Raw genomic sequence first — 21077 nt, forward strand, 5'->3', positions numbered from 1 at the left:
ACTGCAGAAATAAGCAAATATGAACTCTGAATAAAGACATTAAGTGAGAGCTAAGCCTGAATAGTTCATTTAGCACAAGCGCATTTAAAATATTTCAGCTTTTATACTAAAAGTACTGTTCTACATATCCTATAAAAAGGGGAGAGAGATTCCTGTGTTTTATGTCATCTATGTGTATATAATCTCTTTTATAAGCAGTACATTACTTAAAATTTTTATCTTGAGACTTAGGTCATTCTTCCCCAAGTAAATGCTCTCTTGTCTACAACAACAGCAAATACCATAAACATGATATTTAAATTCTAGTTAATTGGATTTGAATGAGATTGAGAAATAAAGGATATTTAAAATAGTATGTCCTTTTAGAAATACTTTCTTATTTTTTCTGTGTTTATTTGATCATTGAGTCTATGTCTACTTATCAAGATATGTACACACTACTATATTTAAAATGGATAAGTCAACAAGGACCTCCTGTATCACACATAGAACGCTGCTTAATGTTATGTGGTAACCTAGATGGGGGTGAATGGATACATCTTTATTTATGGCTGAGTCCCTTTGCTGTTCATCTGAAGCTATCACAGCACTGTTAATTCTTTACCATCTGAGTCACTAGGGAAGCCCTAATTGGCTATACCCCAATATAAAATAAAAAGTTTGAAAAAAAAAGAATAATGTTAAAAGAAAACAAAAAGAGCTAGGCAATATATGTCAAAGAAACAAAGGTAAAAAAGTTACTTTTATTTCTCTGGAGGAGTTCAGTCTAGTAGGGATAGATAGGTAAGTACATCAACTATATGCATGCATACATACACATATATTTAGTACTTGCTCCTGATCACCATCTGCTCCTATACCCCACATGAGCTCATCTATCCTGACAGCCCAGGGCTGCCCAGTTGCTTAGCTTCCTACTGTTCAAAAGTATTGGAAACTCTGAACTCTCTTGGTCTTAAGTACCACAATTTCCCATCCTATACCTAAAAAAGTTCCTCTGTCTATAACCAACCTCACCTCTTTTTGTTAAGCCTCAGATAAAGTTTTCTTTAATTTTTGTATTGGCTTCATCCTTCCATCTATTATTGACCTGACCTCTTCACTCCAAGAATTTTCTTCAGTGCTTCTCTTTCCATTTTTTAAAAATATTTTATCTCAGCTTTCCCCCTTTCCTCACTTTCTCCACACCTTGTACTCTGTGTACAGGTTGTTTGCCAGCCCACACCAACATGGTGCCTGAGGACCAATAATAAGCATTCCTTCCCAACTTTCCTTTCAACGATGCCACATTGGCATGTTGAAATTGCCCCCTTATAGTTGAATTCTGTACATGACAGAAATTGGCAGATGCTACAGACCAGATTCCCCCTCTGATTTTTAAACATTTATAGGCAGTAATAGGGGTTCTTAACTGGCAGCAATTAATTCTGCCTGGAGCATGGAGGAATGAATTGGGCAATGTTTCTTAACTCTAAAATTTTAAATTATAGACCACTAAACATGCGTATTCCTGCAAAACAGAAAGCCCTCACTATCTGGACTCTTGCTATCCAAATATTTGCTAAAACAATGTATAAAAATTTTCACTAAAAGTTTACCATCCAAATAGAAATTCAAGTAACAAATTTATATAGTGCAAAAATAGAAATATTTAAGTTGCAGGTGAGTCCATGTAGGAGAATGTGTTCTTCCATCATAGCTTAGCTGTTCTCCTTAGAAGATCATTTCAGTGTCTTCTAATGAAATGGAAAAGCCTTTGAAGAAAGTTGGTGAGTACAAAAGATCTAGGGAATTCCATTCATTGGAAGACTCATTGAAAGTATATTGAAAGGGGTGAACACACAAAAGATGTTAGCCTGGTCATGTGTATGTCTTCATCTATAATGCATAGACTTTTTTTTTCCCTAGTTATAAAAATGTCTATCACAATTCTATATTATGATTATTGGTTTTGCAAAGCTTCACTGTGTCACTCAAGCATAGTTTGGTATGTTTGAAAAGCTAGAAATATACCTCATGCAATGAATAATCATGATCTTTGAAAGTAGATAGATGTTACTGAAGGTACTACATATCTTTGAAGATCTGAAGAAGATGAAAGAGATTGATCATTTGGTATAGAAGTCAGGTTTCAACACCAAGCCAAGAATGGTACAAACAATTTAAAAACTATCCAAGGCAGCATCATTTCAAGCAACTTTTTGGTAATGAGATTGTAGCAGTTTTTCCCAGTGAATTACAGAACACAGTCAACAAAGGGAGCTAAAAGTTTTTCATAAATACTTATTTTCTTGGTAAAATGTGGCATTTTAAAAATGAATGTTATCAAAAGATAAGAAAAAAGATCCAGGATATTAAATATCCAAAAATAAGCTGATACAACTTTTAAGTGAGAAGTTAAAAGTAATGTTAAAAAACAATTCAACCAACAAATAAAAACCTTATGTATTTGCATAACTCTGAACATCTCAGGGTCCTTAAGGAAATGTTGAAGAGTAAATTGCCTATTATATGGTTCTCAAATCATAGAACTTTGGCTGAGGAAGGAGGCATTCGGTCATTTTCAAGGAGTGTTTCTGACGATTCTTAAGAGTGTGGTTTCTTAGAAGAACACAAAGACTTGGGGTTGAGAGGAGTAAATTTTTATTTAAGAAATTAAGAGTTGACGAAGAAATTGTTGAGTAAGTGCTGCTGTGAAGAAAGAAAATTTGGATGATAAGCTAAGAAAATCCTTTTTTCTCCATCGCAGCATGATTGTATTAGCTATTCTCCCAAGTTAATCCTGAATATTAAAGTGCTTATGTTCTGAGATTACAGGAAAATTTATTAAGTGTGCCTAAGGTATTTTTTCACTTGAAAGATTTATTTAGAAAAAATTCTTTCTGTTCTTAAATAAACTGTGTTTTGTCAATCTTTTCTACTGGGCAATCCACATGAGATTGAACCTTCAGCGACTCATCAAAAAATATTGTAAATTCTAAGAACCTTAGGCAGTTTAGATGTATCATACATTTTAAAAGACTTGTGTAGTTAGTGCTACCCTTGGGTACAATAAGGTACACCTGAAAAATTTGAGTTTTGAACTGAGATTTAAATTTAATATTTTTGACTACTTACAATGTACAGAGTGCTGTGTGAGGCCTGCAGCAGAGGGTGAAAACAAATTCACTAAATGGTGGTAATCGAACTGAGTGAGGACAAGCCAGAAAATAGGGGCCAAACAATATGGAAGAGACCCCAAGTGTAGTATTTAGGTGGTGGAGGTTATCTGAGGTTTTCTAAATAAGGAATTTGTGTGTATATGTGCTTTGCCTTATTAAAATTAATTTCTAGTATGGACTGAGGATCAGAGACAAGTTCAAAGCCAATGGAGCCATTTCTAGGTAGTGATTTGAAAACTGTACCAGAGAAGACTAGCACTCAGGGATAGGCTTCAAGTATTTTCCAGACAATGATATATTCCTTATCAAACACTAACCTGCCAAAGAACCTTTAAAAAATCTATTTTTCAATTAGAATGCTGGTCCATCTTAAGATTTTAAAGTGTTCTTTAGTATCTATTTATTTATTTGTTTTCAGTTACTTAAAAATATCTGAAAAAAGATAGTTACGACAAAGCATAATAAGAGCTTGAACTTGGGTGGTGGTAGTAGGTATAAAAAGTGAACAGTGACTTGAGATATTGTTAAGTGGTAAAATAACAACAAGAAACAAGGTTTGTCAGCTGTTTAATAAATAACTAGAAAAAATGATTCTGGAAGTCAGAAAAAAATATCAGATCCATAGATAGAACTTTGTGAATCATGTACTGGGAAAATCACATTAGACAAAACTTTCAAGAATTTCAACATAAAGGAAATGGAGGAATGGTGATAGATTAATGAAGGACAGAGAGGGTTAGGAGAGCCTGGATGTTTCAGCATCCTAGAAGTTAAAGAAGGAGAGTTCAGGACAAGTAAACAATGAGAATGGCATCTGACACAAGACTATTGGAATCAGTTGACTGGTGATGAGCTTATTGGAGTAGAAACTAGAAGGCAGAGATGGGTGATGAAAAAGAGAAGACAGTGGATGCAGGTAATATTTCATGGAGTTCGTCAGTAAAGGTAGGAAGTAAGAGAAAGGCATAGTTTAAAGTCATAGGAAAGATTGTATGGAATCAGGGACACAGAGGAGAAGAATTAGGAAGAGATGGAGTTGGAAGATGTAGGCAGCAGAGAAGCTTATGATTATATTATGGTTTGAGAGAAAATGAGATCAAAGCACAAAAACACAGGTGAAAAATGTATCATGGTAGTTTATATAAGAATAAAATGAATATTCTTCAGAAAGTCCTACTAATATCTGGTACAGTCAATTATTCTGAAGAAAATAATCTCAAACTCTTTTAAAGTGATCTTTGTTTAGTGTGTTAATTTATTTAAAAATTACTCTAAGGCCCATAACCTTTTATTTCTCTTATGATAAGTACTTCCTATAATGTGAACATAGGGGATATTTTGGAAGTGGGTACTTAGGATAATCATAAATATAGCCAAGTCTCTTGTGATAAATGCTTTTAGACCAATTACTGACATGCTCAATTGAATACTAATATCTCCCATGAAATGGCTTTAATACAAGTAAAATGACAGCTGCACTGCAGTGAAAGGACACATAAAGTTTTGCATTAGCTTTTCTCCAAGGTTACCATCTGTGCTGATATGAAGTTGTCATGTGTGGGATTTCCCAACCTTCTGCAAAGACTGTATTTTGGGGGCCAAGTATCAATTGGGTATAAAAACAACTTGGAAGGTAATTGTGCTATTTGGTCTATAGCCATGCTGACCTTAATCACGGAATTGTTCTAGAGAGAAACATCTGTCTCCTAGTAGGGATTTTGTGTGATGATTCCAGAAGTAGATAAAGTATTAGAACTGTTTGACCTCATTTTGCATATCCAAACAGAAAGATCTTAGTTTACGTAGTTTCCTTCTAAGCCATGGTTCGGATAAAATTGAGGAGCAAAAGAGACTTGAAAAATGAAATGATTTCCCCTCAACGTTTCCATAATTATTATTCCCTGATGTATACAAGTTTCAAAGAAACATAAAAAATCAGTTTAAAAAGTGATTACATTTTAGAAGTATGGAACCTGTAAATAAAAATCAAAATTAAAAAAATGATATTTTTAGTTTAAAAGGCAAAGAGTCACTGCTTTAGTTCAGCATTCTGTAGAATTTTACATTTCTTTATTTCAGACATTTATTTCTTTATTTTTTAACTTACATTTATTATTTTTTCTTCTCCGTCTCCGGCACTGTGATAGGCCTTAGGTTTACTAGGTTGTGTTGAGACTTGGTGTTTGTTCTCAAGGAACTTAAAACCTAGAGGGAAATATAGACCTATGTAAAGGAAGTAATCCATTGTTTCCAAAAGTTATTGTGGATTAGGAACACGGTATTATGAGGGAGCTGCACCTAACAAGGGTTAGGAAAGTTTGAAAGAAACACTATCTATGTTAATCAGATCACTTCAAGTCTTACAGGAGAAGGCAATGGCAGCCCACTCCAGTACTCTCACCCAGTTTGAAATTATCCTATATAATGTTTAGTATCACTCAATAGGGTTTGTGGTCAAAAACCCTTAATCATTTTCCTTTCCTATTCCAAGTATTTTTATATATTTATTGTCTTAAGTATAGGTTATATATAAAAGCATACTTTTATTATGTGGTAGGTTCCTTAAGCTGATATTCATGGAATTGTAACATCTTAAAGACACAAAAGCATCTGTTTATGTATGGACTAGGTTATGAAAATGCTTCTTTTGCTTAAGTCAGATCACTTTACAGAAATTCTTTTATGCTTATAACTAAATGGCAAAGTAATTTCAACTAAATGAGCATATGAAAATACCATATTCCTTTCAACTGGATTTTAAAGTCTAGAATGTTACTCATGAATAAAACTATTAAAATAATTATTTTGGTAAATTATAATCACAATAATCCACTGTTGTTTTTTTTTCAGGTGTTATTCACATTTTTAATGACTATGCCGTGAGAGGTCTAGTAAATTCACATACCATTTTCCTTAACATTGTGCTAAAAGATTAATCTAAAGAGAACAATTGTGCCTATACTTATAACTTATAAGTCCTGGCTTGGCATTCAGGGAAAGTCAAATTATTCCATATATTTTGAAACCTTTATATAACCATGAAGATATATTCTCTTTTCCTTGTGACAAAGGGGCAGAATATGGCTCCTAGTAATGCTAGAATTTTGGCCGAAAGCTATAAATTCATACTTCAGTGTGGAGACTGATATTGGGATTAGAATAAAGATTGTGAATCATCACAATAAATGGAAATTTTAAACTTGCCTGAAGATCATAAAGATTTTTTTTTTCTGGAAAGGTTGTATTGATAAACAATGAATCATTTAAATGTCATTTAAAAGAATAACAAGCCCACTCTCAAGGCCTCTGAAAAACTCTACTTCATGGAAATGTAAACATAATGAGCTTTTTTTGAGCATGTGTTTTCCAACTGAGTAAACTTTATTGAGTGCCTCAAGGTGTATGTCCTTGAAGAAATGAATCATTTAGTTATAAGATGCAAATAAAAATAAAAGATAATGTAATACCAAAACTAATGTCATAGTAATTATGAATGCATACTAAGTCACTTCAGTCATATCCAACTCTTTGTGACCCTACGGACTGTAGCCCTCCAGGCTCCTCTGTCCATAGGATTCTCCAGGCAAGAATACTGGAGTGGGTTGCCATTCCCCTCTCTAGGGGATCTTCCTGATCCAGGGATCGAACTTGGGCCTACTGCTTTGCAGGCAGATTCTTTACCACTATTGCCACCTGGGAAGCCTCAATTATCAGTGGTCACTATGATTTTTTTGTTCAAATATTTTACTTGTATGCAGTCTACATTAAAATGCAATTCTCTAGTTTGTTTTTTGTTTTTTTTTTTTTTTTTTACAAATCCACATTTAATATGAACTTATTAAAATCCAAGTTGATAGTGCTTGCAGGTAAAGTAGATTAAGAAAAGACTGCAGTTTTTAACAATATTGCCAGCACCTTAGGAAATTTTTCTGAACTTTAAGGACTAAAAACAAGACTGTCTCAAAGAAAAATTGAACCAGAGTTCAGCTGGCAGGGATAACTTAAGTCAAGACTGTTTCAATAGAGGAGGGGCTTCCCTGGTGGCTCAGAGGGTAAAGCTTCTGCCTGCAATGTGGCAGACCCAGGTTCGTTCCTTGGGTCGGGAAGATCCCCTGGAGAAGGAAAGGGCAACCCACTCCAGTATTCTTGCCTGGAGAATCCCATGGATGTAGGAGCCTGGTAGGCTACAGACCACAGGGTCACAAAGAGTTGAACATGACTGAATGACTTCTCTTTCTTTCTTTCTTTAAGTAGAGGAAAGAGATGGAACTCACCTCTGCTGAAACAAAAGGCAGGAAGGTTTTTATGTGCTGTGGGTGAGCTAGTAGAAAAGTAGTGGAGGTGTTGGGGAGGTAGGTCATTGTGATCAGGCATCTTTGTTGATTGGTGTTTATGAAAGTTAGGCTTCTGTCCTCCCACAGAGAATGGGGAGCGGAGCAATATCTCCTTTTAGAGTTACATTTCAAAGGGTTGGTTCTTAGGTACTTATGAAGGGCCTTCCTTGGTTGTAAAACTAGCCAGAGACTGGAAGAAGATTTACATTTCAAAGAGGCAGAGAATGAATTTACACTGGTAGTTTTTCCAAGAAAGGGGAGGTCAGAGACCCACAGTCAAAAAGAAACATGTCTAAGGTTTAGTCAGGCTGAAGGCTGTAGTGGTTGACTCTTCACTTATGTTAAGTTGGATCACATACACTGATGATATTTGACCTACAAGAGCAACAGTTTTGTTTGACTTGTTCTAAGATACTGGATCTAATTTCTTTACATGTTATTTCTTCATTTTGTAGAAGCAAACAACTCTGAAACTGTGGTCTTTTCTCATTCTAAAACAGACTTAAGAATGGTTTTATATGTATTTACATAAGTATAGTGTGTATATGTGTGTGTGTGTTTATCAAGACAGCTTAAAAATCAAAGTTGGCAAAAATGGAAAAATGGATTGGTGTAAAAAAACAGACCTCAAGGCCCAAGGCCTTATATAGTTCTTAAAGAGATGTATAAATTTGCTTCAGAGCTTCCCATAAGTTAAAGCAAGGAAATAAGCATAAATTGCAGTAACGCCATGTGTTGTAGAATTGTTGATTTTGTTCAGTCGCTAAGTCATGTCCAACTCTTTGAGATCCCGTGAAGCATACCATGCTAGGCTTCTCTGTCTTCCACTATCTCCCAGAGTTTGCTCAAATTCACATCCATTGAGTCGGTGATGCTATCTAACCATCTCATCCTCTGCCGTTCTTTTCTCCTTTTGCTTTCAACCTTTCCCAGCACCAGAGTCTTTTCCAATGAGTCAGCTCTTCGCATCAGGTAGCCAAAATATTGGAATTTCAGCATCAGTTCTTCCAATAAATATTCAGGGTTGATTTCCTTTAGGATTCACTGGTTTAATTTCCTTGCAGTCCAGGGGACTCTCACGAGTCTTCTCCAGCACTACAGTTTGAAAGCATCAATTCTTTGGCACTCAGCTTTCTTTCTGGTCTAACTGTCACTCTGACATATGTGACTACTGAAAAAAACATGGTGGTTTAGTCGATAAGTCATGTCTGACTCTTGTGATCCCGTGGACTCTAGCCTTCCAGGTTCCTCTGTCCATAGGATTCTCCAGGCAAGAATACTGGAGTGGATTGCCATTTCCTTCTCCAAGTGATCTTCCTGACCCAGAGATTGAACCTGGGTCTCCTGTGTTGCAGGCAGATAATTTACCAACTGAGCTATAAGGGAAGCTGGAAAAAAAAATAGCTTTGACTATACAGACCTTTGCGGGCAAAGTGATGTCTCTGCTATTTAATATGCTGTCTAGGTTTGTCATAGCTTTTCTTCCAAGAAGCAAGTGTCTTTTAATTGCCTGCAGTCACTGTCTGCAGTGATTTTGGAGACCATGAAAATAAAATCTGTCACTGCTTCCACTTTTTCCCCTTCTATTTGCCATGATGGGACTGCATGCCATGATCTTAACTTTTTGAATGTTGAGTTTTAAGCCAGGTTTTTCACTGTCGTTTTCACCCTCATAAGAGGTTCTTTAATTTTGCTTCACTTTCTGTGATTAGAGTGGTATCATCTGCATACCTGAGGTTGTTGATATTTTTCCCTGCAATCTTGATTCCAGCTTGTGATTCGTTCAGCCTGGCATTTCGCATGATGTACTCTGCAAATAAGTTAAGTAAGCAGGATAACAATATACAGCCTTGACGTACTCCTTTCCTGATTTGGAACTAGTCTATTGTTCCATGTCTGGTTCCAACTGTTGTTTCTTGACTTCCATATATATTTCTCAGGAGACAGGTAAAGAGGTCTGGTACTCTCATCTCTTGAAGAATTTTTCACAGTTTGTTTTGATCCACACAAAGATTTTAGCATAGTCAATGAAGCAGAAGTGGATGTTTTTCTGGAACTCTCTTGATTTTTCTATGATCCAAAGGATATTGGCAATTCGATCTCCAGTTCCTCTGCCTCTTTGAAACCCACCTTGTACATCTGGGATTTCTTGATTCAGGTACTGCTAAAGCCTAGCTTGAAGGATTTTGAGCATCATTTTGCTAGGATGTGAAACAAGAACAGTCATACGGTAGTTTGAACATTCTTTGGCATTGCCCTTCTTTGGGATTGGAATGAAAACTAACTTTGCCAGTTCTGTGGCCACTGAGTTTTCCAAGTTTTCTGACATTTTTAGTGCAGCACTTTAGCAGCATTATCCTTTAGGATTTGAAATAGCTCAGCTGGAATTCTATCACCTCCACTATTTTTGTTTATAGTGATGCTTCCTAAGGCTCACTTTACTTCTCAGTATAGAATATCTGGTTCTAGGTGAGTGACCACGCTATTGTGGTTATCTGGGTTATTAAGACCTTCTTGTATAGTTCTGATGTGTATTCTTGTCACTTCTTCTTTATCTCTTCTGCTTCTGTTAGATCCTTACCATTTCTGTCCTTTATCTTGCCCATCCTTGCATAAAATGTTCCTTTTATATCTCCAAGTTTCTTGAAGAGATTTCTACTCTTACCATTCTATTGGTTTTCTCTATTTCTCTGCATTATTGAATTTAAATCAAGCAAACCATATTGACAGAAACCAGAAATTTAGAACAGTAGTTTTCCTGGTGTTGAGACCTGACACATTTTTCCACCAAATGCTTACAAGGGCAGTATTTTTGTGCTGACTAATATTTCACTGAACCTAATAGCTGATTTCACAGGCCTGGTTTTTGCTTGTTTACTCATTATTTTCTTTAATGATGTCCCTCAGTGCAAACTCTTGGCAAAACCCCAAAGTATAATTCAGTAAGCATAATTTAGTTAGGTATTAAAATAATAACATCCAGATATATTACATTTCTCTAAAGATAGAATTAAGAATTTCTAAAGGATGAATTGTGTCAGACAGTATTACATACATTTTTGGGGGTAGAGGAAAGGGGCAATAACCAAACCCTAGAGACTCAGCGAATATAAATTATGAGAGTTTGCAGTTACCAGTTTGAGGAGGGGAATGTCAAGTTCTTATATCCTTAGTAAACATAAGCCCCCATACATTTTAGCAATTAACCGTGGGCAGGATGGGCTTGAAAACTTCTTGGCATGCAAGATGATTTAGGATATAGACTATCGAGCTGCTTACTCCACTGGTAGTCAGAATCTCTTACAATTAGAGCATTTGAGTTATGGTACTTTCTCTATTCCCCTATAGCTCCTTGTATGCTGAACATAAACAGCAATTTTTAGAGTGTATTTTATTTTTTTATTTTATTTTTGATGGTATCTGTGTTAGACAGTGAACTCTTTCTGAGCAAAGACTATATTTTATTAATCTTCGTGTCCTTAGTTAAGGCGTGGTAAATAGTAGGGCACAGAAAACATTTTATTGATTCTATGAATGATTCAAGAAAACTGAGGAAGTTTGATATTTAAAATTATATATCAAATATGTAAAATTACCCATGAACATGGATCAATTCCACTTCTCCTCTGTCCCATGTTTGCCACTATGCAGTAGGTACAACATCATAAAATATTGGGGGTAAAGATCACAGAGCCTCAAACATGGCAGACAGTGCTAGTTTTCCCTCAAGGCCCACTCCACCCACCCCACTTTCTTTCTCATAGACACCTTGGTTTGTGGCTAAACAGATGATTGTCCAGAATAATGGCTGCATTTTCTAGCCTCTGTTAGACTAGGAATGATCGTGTGACTACACACCATCCAATGAAATGCAAGTGGAAATTTCATGTGTAAATTTTAGGATGCATCCTTCTTTCCTTCTTCCTGTTTTCTGCTAGCTGGACCCAGACACACTCCCTGGAGTCAGCAGCCACTTAGAGCATGATAGGGAACCATCTGTTGAGAATGGTGAAACAGAAAAGGAGCCTGCTTACCTGGTGTCCATGAAGTTGCCATATCCACCTTGGCCTTCTTAAGACTCAAGATTGGTTTCTATGAGAAAGGGATAAACTCTGTCTATTCTGTCACTTTAATTTTTTTCTTTTGAAACTTGCAATGAGATTTGATGGTATTAGTATGGGACATATTTTCCTTAGAAATCTTTCCAAAAATCTCTTAATAGTGGGATAGAAGCCCCTCTTCTGTATTCCCATACACTCTGTGTAAATTTTTCTTGTCCTATTTTGTTATAATTATCTTTTTTATATTAAATTTTTTTGATGGCAGAGACAATGTTTTATTTATGTGCTGTTTGTCTTTATTCCTGAGCTCTACCTAGGATAGCCTAAACATACATAGTATATGTTCAGTGAATGTTTGTCAACAGATTTATGGCCTGAACTAATGAAAGAGCCTAACATAGTACCATGGAGTTAATTGTACCTTAAGAAAATTTTGGTTCAAAATCATAGAACACTGTACACAGTAAATGTTCCAAAAAGTGTGTGGAAATGTTTGTTACATAAAAACATACTGATTATCCCCCATGTGTTATTATAAATTATTTGTTCAGATGTAGTAATGAATGATTTTTTATTAAACTTTGGATATAATGACAATTTGTGCCAAGGAACTCTTTTTTTTTCAGTATCTACTATGAGCTAATCAATATCTTGAACTTTTTTATCACAAATGTATAAAACTGATTTAGAGCACATAACTGATTGACCCTAAAGGGAAAAAAATTCAGTGCCTCTAAAATACAGTCTATTCCCTCCGTATTTTCTGCTTCAGAGAATTAACATTTTATTAATCTTTCAATTTATTTTCCAGATAAAGCATTCAGTTTATCCTAAACTTGGTTTAATTTTCTTTGGTTTATGAGTGTCTTACATTTTCAGAAAAAAAATCCATATTTTGTGTGACTTACAGCATGGCAAAATTATTGACCTGAATGAAATAAGTGTGAAAAGTTATATTAACTAGGTACTAATGATACTATTTTCTTCTTTTTCTTTCCAGGTTTTCTCAAACTGTGAGTAACTGAGTGGTTTATGCATCATTGTGGTAGCAAAGCTTAAATTCCTGACGGTCTTGTCTATCTGACCTACTCATTCCCTACTTTGAAACCAAGAGAAGACTGTGCCACAAGACTCCTCCAGAAATTGCTGCAATGTCTGTAACTAATTTGTCATGGTAAGTGAATGACTTTCTAACTTTAAATTCAAATATACATATATCATGATACAATATTTTATAAGTTCTGTGGTCAGAACTCAAAGAGGGAGAGAACTTAAAAATCTGTTTTCAAGAGATTGTTGTCCTGTGTTAGGTTGAAGGAAGCAACCTGGAATTAAAGGTTTGACATTTTAAGCACCGGGGGATCTGGGGACTCTGGGAAGGGTTCAAGCCTGCCACTGAGTTCCAATAACATCCAGTGCCTTTCTTTCTCTCACACTGAGGGGAAGAGAAGGATGGGCATAAAATAGGCTTTCAGTTTTCCTCTCTGCTGTCATATTCCCAGATCCAGGTCTCATAAGCTGTAAGGGTGGCTCTAAGGGTGGGGTAGACATTTTCTCATCAATACTTTCCTTCAGGCCTCCTATTTCAATAGATCTACCCAAATTAAACTAAATAGAACTTAAATATGGAAAAGAAACTTCTTTTATAGGTTCATATCTCTAAATAGCTGACATTCGGAAAAATCTTTTACTTATACTTCATTTAAAAGCTGTTTGTGGTTTTTAAAAAGCATGAAGATATTTTTCTGGCAAATAATCAACAACTTTTCTATGACAATGAAGAGCAGTACTAACATGGATGAATTTGATGTCAGTTTATTGAACTTTGGTTTTTTTTCTGTAGATAAAGAGCTGAATAAGTGATACTATACAAATTCACAGTATTCAGTATGTGAATGTCAGAAATATCTGGTAATCTTTTCTGTTTCCTTAAGAGCCCATTTCCTGCTTGTCTTCAATTTGTGCTGGCAATATAGATAGCCTCAGATTAAAGACGAGTTTCTGCAGTTTAACTGTGTGCATTTGTTTTTAGTTAAGTAAACAATGTCTTTAGGCAGAACATAGGATCATTTGTTTAGAGTTGTGTTTCTGAAGGACCTGTTTTTATGGATGCCTTAGAATATATTCTTTGATCCCTACTAGGTGCTAAGTATTTCAATAAAAAAAAAAATTGAAGCTGGAATATATTCTGTAAAAATAAATGAAAAAGTACTTCAGGGGTGAATTATTACCATAAAATATTTACTTTTATATTCTGATGAAAATAAAATTATCATTAAAATTTAAAAATTAAACAATTTCTGGAAAGCTTGTGAACCCCTTCAACACCTAGGAGCTATTAAGGACACATGTTTTTAAAAGAATTATACCCCCGGGGCTTCTCTGGTGGTCCAAGGGTTAGGAATACATGTTGTAATCCAGGTGATACCAGTTTGATCCCTGGTCTGGGAGGATCCCATATGTTGTAGGTCATCCCATAAGCCATGTGCACAACTACTGAGCCTACCCTCTAGAACCAGCAAGCTGGCTAGAGCCCATGCTCAGCAACAAAAGAAGCCACTGCAGTGAGAAGCTCATGCAGAGCTTGAGCTTTCTCACAGCTAGAGAAAGCCCCCACACAGCAACAAAGACCCAGAAGAGCCAATAAATAAATACATATTTTTTTAAAAAAAGAATTATACCACCTGGTAGACATGTGTGTTGGAGTTGAATCCTCAAAACAAAAATTGCATGCCAAAGAAAAAGAGGAGAAAGGAAAGGGGACAGAGAACGGGAAGAAAGAAGAGGTGGTGGGGGAGAAAAAGGAGGTGAGGTTGGGGAAATAGGAGATGAATAAGAAATAGGAAAGGAGAGGGATATTAAAACACAGATATAATTATCGTATCTCAAGACAGGCTGTGGTATGGCCTGCTTGGCAAAGTCAGGACGAGACTGGCACTAGAGCTTGTCCTTGGTTTGTTCCTCAGTTAACAGATGCCTTGATGTGAGGTAACGTTTTGATCGGGGGCCATCCCAAACACAATGAACTCCTCACAAACAGAGAGATGGTGTCTTGTGGTTCCAGTCCAATTTAGTGGATGTTCTAGAAATGTGTGCTGTGTGAATGAATGGGAGAAAATGCAAAGCAGGTGATTCAATGGCAAATTAATGTTTTCATTTGAAAAGAGAATTTAAAATTGTGAGGGTATCTTATAGAATTCATATGTCTGAAATTTGCTAGAATTCTTTCCATGTTAAAAGTTCAAATTTTACAGAAATAGCTCTTGGATATTTTCATGTGATGATACATTTAATTCTGGCTACAGCAGGTGTTCCACGTTAGATTTTATAGTAAGCTCTTAATTTGCTTCACCAGTGTCCACCCTTCATACAATTATGTGCAATTTGGCACTCCCATTCTACCTCTTAGAATTTGGGCTCCTCACGTACTGGCAAGAAAGGAGTATGGAAAGGAAATCTCAGATATGCAAAACAAGCCACTGATTTATTTAACTTAAACCTGGTTTATTTATTTATTTATTCTTTTTGGCTATACCCCCTGGCATGTGGGATCTTAGTTCCCCAACCAGGAATCAAATCTGCATCCCTGGCAGTGGGGGCACAGACCACCAAGGAAGTCCCTATACCCAGTTTAGAAATCATTAATCTTCTTTTTCACATTAGCCTTTGTAAATCATCCATATGTCCTAATACTTCTAATCTATAATTTGGGAAATATTATCTTATAAATATTTGAATATATATAGATGCAGAGTAACTTATCAATTCTCTATGGGAATTTCTCTCAGAGCTACATTAATTTAGTGAAATAGGGTCTGGCTCTCTGTTTTGAAATCCAGAAACTAAGATGTGAAAATATTGACTGCCATCAGAAAATAGACTGGGTTGCCAGACTACTAATTGAAAATAAGATACGTGTATAACTTTTAAGTGTGCAGACTGCTTGCTTTGGCCTGAGGAGTGCATACTCTAACTGTTGTAGAAAACTATCTGGGAACCTAAATCAGAAGTTTGGCTGAGGTCACATCATCACAGAAAGGACAGTTACACGCTTCCAGTGTTCGAAGGAAACAGAGTTGGCGTGCCTGGTAGGATATGCCCGACACTAAGGGCTGTGACTGCCAGACACCACCATCTGTTTCCCAGGGCAGCTGCTTCATGGCTAGGAGTTACAGTAACACTGGCAGTGTTTGTCACTGATTCTTCTCTTCCAGGTCTGCTGGATTCTCCTTGGCTTGACTTTCTCATTAATATTAGCATTGGGCTTATAGCCAAAACTTCCTTCAATCTGTGAAGAGTTTGATCTGCCTACTATGATGTTATGCATACCTGACCATAACCATGTGTTGATTTTAAAATTTAACTCTGAGGATTAATGGAAGAAGGGATGCCTAATTGTGTTCCCTACATGTAACCTAGGGATTTAGAAAATATAGGTTAAGATACTTACATACATATTTACAACTATCCAAGCAATACTCCTAGCTTTGAAATACAAGTATAAGAAAAATATCTTTTTACATGTTAAAATCAAAAGGATTTCTTTCTCTAGAAGGTATGTGTGTGAACCTTGAAAAAAATATATAAAATAATTTGACCCTTTCATGCAGAATCTCAAAGAGAAATACAGTCTAGGAAGGTTCCAAGTTTATGAGAGACTATGCAGTGTTAGGGCCTCCCTGGTGACTCAGGCAGTAAAGAACCTGCCTGCAATACAGGAGACCCAGATTTGATCCCTGGATTGGGAAGATCCCTTGGAGAAGGAAATGGCAACCCACTCCAGTTTTCTTGCTTGGAAAATTCCATGGACAGGAGCCTGGCGGGCTATAGTGCAGGGGTCTCAAAGAGTCAGACATATCTGAGCAACTAACACTTTCACTTTTATTCAGTGTCAAAAAGAGTGGTGGGAATTGATTACAAGTCACACAGGGACATACAACAGGTGTTTCATGAATCCTCTTCTTGTCTTTAGTAAATAATTACTAGAGGGAGACAATGATGGAGTTGACACTGGTTGAGACAGAGACAGAGGGATGTACAGAATCAATTGCAGGCATCCATGGACAGGTGAGAGGTGTCAAGCTATGATCTGAGGGGAAGAATGGTTGCTGAGCTGAGATAATTAGCAAGAGACATGATGAGGCCGGAAGAATTAAAAAAGGGTCCTATGTCTGTAGCACAAAGGGGGAGACGGTACAATGCTGAGGGGTGCTTGGAAGAACTTCCAGTGCTTCCTTTTCTGATAATCATCCTGAATTCCTCCTTTCAAAAATATTTTTAAAAGACGTGTATATATATATATATATGTGTGTATATATATGCATATATAACATATATAAATATTTTATATGTACATATATGTAATGTTTTTAAACATGTAATTTTTACAATATGCAATCTAAGTAAATATTATCAAGAATGAACATTTACATGGCAGTTACCATGTACTAGGCATTTTTTTTAAAGATACTTTGTCTGCATACTCCTCCCAGCAACCATCTTAGTAATGTAATATTGTTAGTTACATTTTTTACAGATGGAAAAGTGAGGTGCAGAAAGTTAAGTAACTTGCCCAATATGATACAGTCACTAAGTAGCAAAGTTAGGAAGTGAAGGTAGACAGCCATTTGATTCTCCTAACTGCTAAACTACCCATGTAAAACCCAAAACCATCAAGGAAGTGTTGGTGAAAAGCGATGACTGGTCTTAGAGGAGCTTAGCGTTTGGCCAGGAAAACTAACTGAGGTTGACCCTAGAACAGCACAGGTTCAGGTTTGAGCTGCTCAGTTCAGTCGCTCAGTTGTGTCTGACTCTTTGTGACCCCATGGACTATAGCACACCAGGCTTCCCTGTCTGTCACCAACTCCCAGAGCTTGCTCAAACTCATGTCCATCGAGTCAGTGATGTCACCCAACCATCTCATCCTCTGTAGTCCCCTTCTCCTCCTGCCTTCAATCTTTCCCAACATGTGGGTCTTTTCCAGTGAATCAGTTCTTCACATCAGGTGGCCAAAGTATTGGAGTTTCAGCTTCAGCATCAGTCCTTCCAATGAATATTCAGGACTGATTTCCTTTAAGATGTACTGGTTGGATCTCCTTGCAGTCCAAGGGACTCTCAAGAGTCTTCTCCAGCACCACAGTTCAAAAGCATCAATTCTTTGGCACACAGCTTTTTTTATAGTCCATCTCTCACATCTGTACATGACTACTGGAAAAGCCATAGCTTTTTAACATCTGCTTTTTAACATCCTGTCTAGGTTGGTCATAGCTTTTCTTCCAAGGAGCAATTGTCTTTTAATTTCATGGCTGCAGTCACCATCTGCAGTGATTTTGGAGCCTAAGAAAATAAAGTCTCTTACTGTTTCCACTGTTTTCCCATCTATTTGCCATGAAGTGATGGGACCAGTTGCCATGATCTTAGTTTTCTGAATGTTGAGTTTTAAGCCAACTTTTTCACTCTTCTCTTTCACTTTCAACAAGAGGATTTTTAGTTCTTCTTTGCTTTCTGCCATAAGGGTGGTATCATCTGCATATCTGAGGTTATTGATATTTCTCCCAGAAATCTTGATTCAGCCTGGCATTTCACATGATGTACTCTGCATATAAGTTAAATAAGTAGGGTGACAATATACAGTCTTGACGTACTCCTGTCCTGATTTGGAACCAGTCTGCTGTTCCATGTCCAGTTCTAACTTTTGCTTCTGACCTGCATACAGATTTCTCAGGAGGCAGGTCAGGTGGTCTGGTATTACCATCTCTGTCAGAATTTTCCACAATTTGTTGTGATTCACATAGTCAAAGGCTTTGGCATAGTCAATAAAGCAGAAATAGATGTTTTTCTGGAATTCTCTTGCTTTTTCTGTGATCCAGTGGATGATGGCAATTTGATCTCTGATTCCTCTGCCTTTTCTAGATCCAGCTTGAACATCTGGAAGTTCACGGTTCATGTACTGTTGAGCTGCTCAGGTTCACATTTTTGCATATTTTTTTCACTAAATATGTTGGCCTTCCATATCTGCAAATGCACAAACTTCAGGTGTAAGGCCCACTGTGGGATTTGAGTGCACTGGATTTTAGTATCCTTGGCAGGTCCTGGAACCAATCCCTCAGAGATACCAAGGGACGACTGTATTCAAGTAACTGATTTAATGTGATACATTCTCTAAGAGGACGCCCAGGGTGTTTTGAAAATCAAAATGGAGATTTGTTTTTTATGCTTGGAAATAAGTGGCTTAGTTTTCAGAAATACAAATGCACCTCTTGTATTTATTTGTAAACATAAAGAAATAAACTAATTACAGAGTCAAACACTATAGAAAATTACAAAGCAGAAATGAAAAGTGAACTGAATCCTTCCATTCATAGAAAACCACTGTTATAAATGCTGAGATATAGTCTTTCCTACATACACTCACGTCTTTTTGGAAAAATGGACTCAAACCATGCCTGATCTTTTGCCATCTTCTATTTTCACTGAACAGTTTCTGAAGTCGTCTCTCTCTTTGATAAATATAAGGTGAGTGACACCATCACATGTAAAGGCTAGTGAGGTTGTATGGCTTTGTTGTGCTTACTTGCTGAATCTTGTCCGACTCTTTGCGAATCCATGGATGGAGCCTGGTGGGCTACAGTCCATGGGGATTCTCCAGGCAAGAATACTGGAGTGGGTTGCTATGCCGTCCTCTAGGGGATCTTCCCAACCCAGGGATCAAACCCAGGTCTCCCACATTGGAGGTGGATTCTTGGCAGTAGTGTTCTTTATTTCACCCATGCAGGTTGGAATTTCATATGTTTTCTAATTTTTTTATTTTATTTTCCTATTGTAAGTAATTCTCTTCAGATGAAAAGTAATCAAATATTACTAGGTCACAAGGTACTGGGTTACGAGGTACTGTGCCAGTCAGGCAAGGCTCTATCTTATTGTCACTCCTGGAGTTGCAGACAGACATCAAGGTTATGGAGAAAATGTGAGATTTCTGAGAAAGTTCTTGTCAGCTCATCTCCTTTTTTGTTTTAGAAAAGGACTCATCATATATGCTAATCCTTTCACCAGAGGTAGTCCCTCATAAACATTGAAAATGTGCTGATAATTGTCAGGGAAGTATTTTCTTAGAGTTGACCAGTAGAATTTTATCAAAAGTCAACAAACTGTTCTATCATGCATGCCCATAAATTGGAAATATTACAAAAGTCTGAATTGTGTGAGTTACTGATATATTGACTAAATTTAGAAGTGGTAAATAGTCTTTATTGGATATGCCTGTAGTATAAAATGCTATTATGAATGTTGTTAAGTTCAGTAATGCTCTAATAGGAGATTAAAACTAGTTTGGATTATCTTCTTTATCCAGATACAGTGTGTTAGAATCCTAGAACTGAGAAAGATATAAAATCTGGTTTGTCAGGTTATTGACATTATTTATAATATTTTTACCTCAGTTCTTCTTTAATAAGTAATACAGAAATGTATCATTTTATCTTATTCTTTGGCATTGCATTTAGGAGAAAAAAATATTCTGGAGAGATGGAGCAGCCTGTTTATTCTAAGGCAGGGGGAGAAGGGGAATAATTAGGATTTTTCCTCAAAAATTGCCTTAGCCACTCTTCTGCAAACTTCTTGTCCTATTTACATTGTTAAATGGTAGGCTTTCGGGGACAGGTAGAGAAAGTGGAGACTTGAATTGTCTCTATTTTTGGAGATATCAGAACCCACAAGGGGAAAATGTGGATAGGTAGAGATTGCAACGGAAGTTTTTACCCTGAGTTTTACAGTAAAGGTTGAAAGTCAGTTGTCATTAGCCTAATATTGGAGAAATGGAAAAAATAAAAAGCTAATACATAAATATTTATGTGCAGTGCTTCAAACTGGAAAAAGACGAGAGCTTCTGAGTGATAGGAAAAGTTTAGTTGGTTAGATACTGTGTGTATTTCTCAGCATGGTAAGTGCATATTGAATGAATGGCTAGTATATTCAGGCACTGGGAAGAAAGAGTGGGTTTGAGAGCCTAAACTTAATCTTCTTCTAAGTGGGGATGTTCAGCTTGTGCAGTAGATCCTGAACATAGAAGAAAAGAAAGTGTGAAACTGTTAGTCACTCAATTGTGTCCAACTCTTTGTGACCCTGTGGACTCTGGCCCTCCAGGCTCCTCTGTCCATGGAATTCTCCAGGCAAGAATGCTGAAGTGGGTGGCCATTCCCTTCTCTAGGGGATCTTCCCAACCCAGGGACTGAACCTGGTCTCTTGCATTGCAGGCAGATTTGAGAAAATAACCTGGGAGAGAAAGATAGGAGAGTATAAAATAGCCAAAGTGGAACCTCAGTGTGTCCCCCAAGTTACACCATACTTTACATTATAGGGCAGTGATTTGGATGAAAGTCAATTTACGGAATTCTGAAAAATTTCAATATGTCTTTCTGTTCATAATATGCCTTTTGAAATAGAAATCCCTTCGTCATTAACATGATTAATGCTATCTTGATTCATGCTTGACACTTTAAGTACACACACTGTATTTTTAGAAT

The 21077-nt window shown here is 36.6% G+C and overlaps 1 protein-coding gene across 19 annotated transcripts in view; it reads left to right on the plus strand.

The window, feature by feature from the left end:
- The window catches only part of OXR1 (oxidation resistance 1), a 492548-nt gene that overhangs the window by 83163 nt on the left and 388308 nt on the right, over window positions 1-21077 (plus strand). For 18 of the 19 annotated variants that reach the window (XM_081500394.1, XM_081500407.1, XM_081500389.1 and 15 more), the window contains one exon: window positions 12557-12730. In XM_081500394.1, coding sequence (XP_081356520.1) covers window positions 12708-12730 — 23 coding nt within the window. In that variant the 5' untranslated portion in view covers window positions 12557-12707. Of the gene's footprint in view, window positions 1-12556; window positions 12731-14522; window positions 14685-21077 lie in introns of all 19 variants that reach the window. The other variant, XM_081500386.1, reaches the window with a different exon arrangement.

Source organism: Giraffa tippelskirchi, chromosome 6, assembly GCF_054371585.1.
Source record: "Giraffa tippelskirchi isolate mGirTip1 chromosome 6, T2T-mGirTip1v1.2.pri, whole genome shotgun sequence".
Classification (NCBI taxonomy): Eukaryota; Metazoa; Chordata; class Mammalia; order Artiodactyla; family Giraffidae; genus Giraffa; species Giraffa tippelskirchi.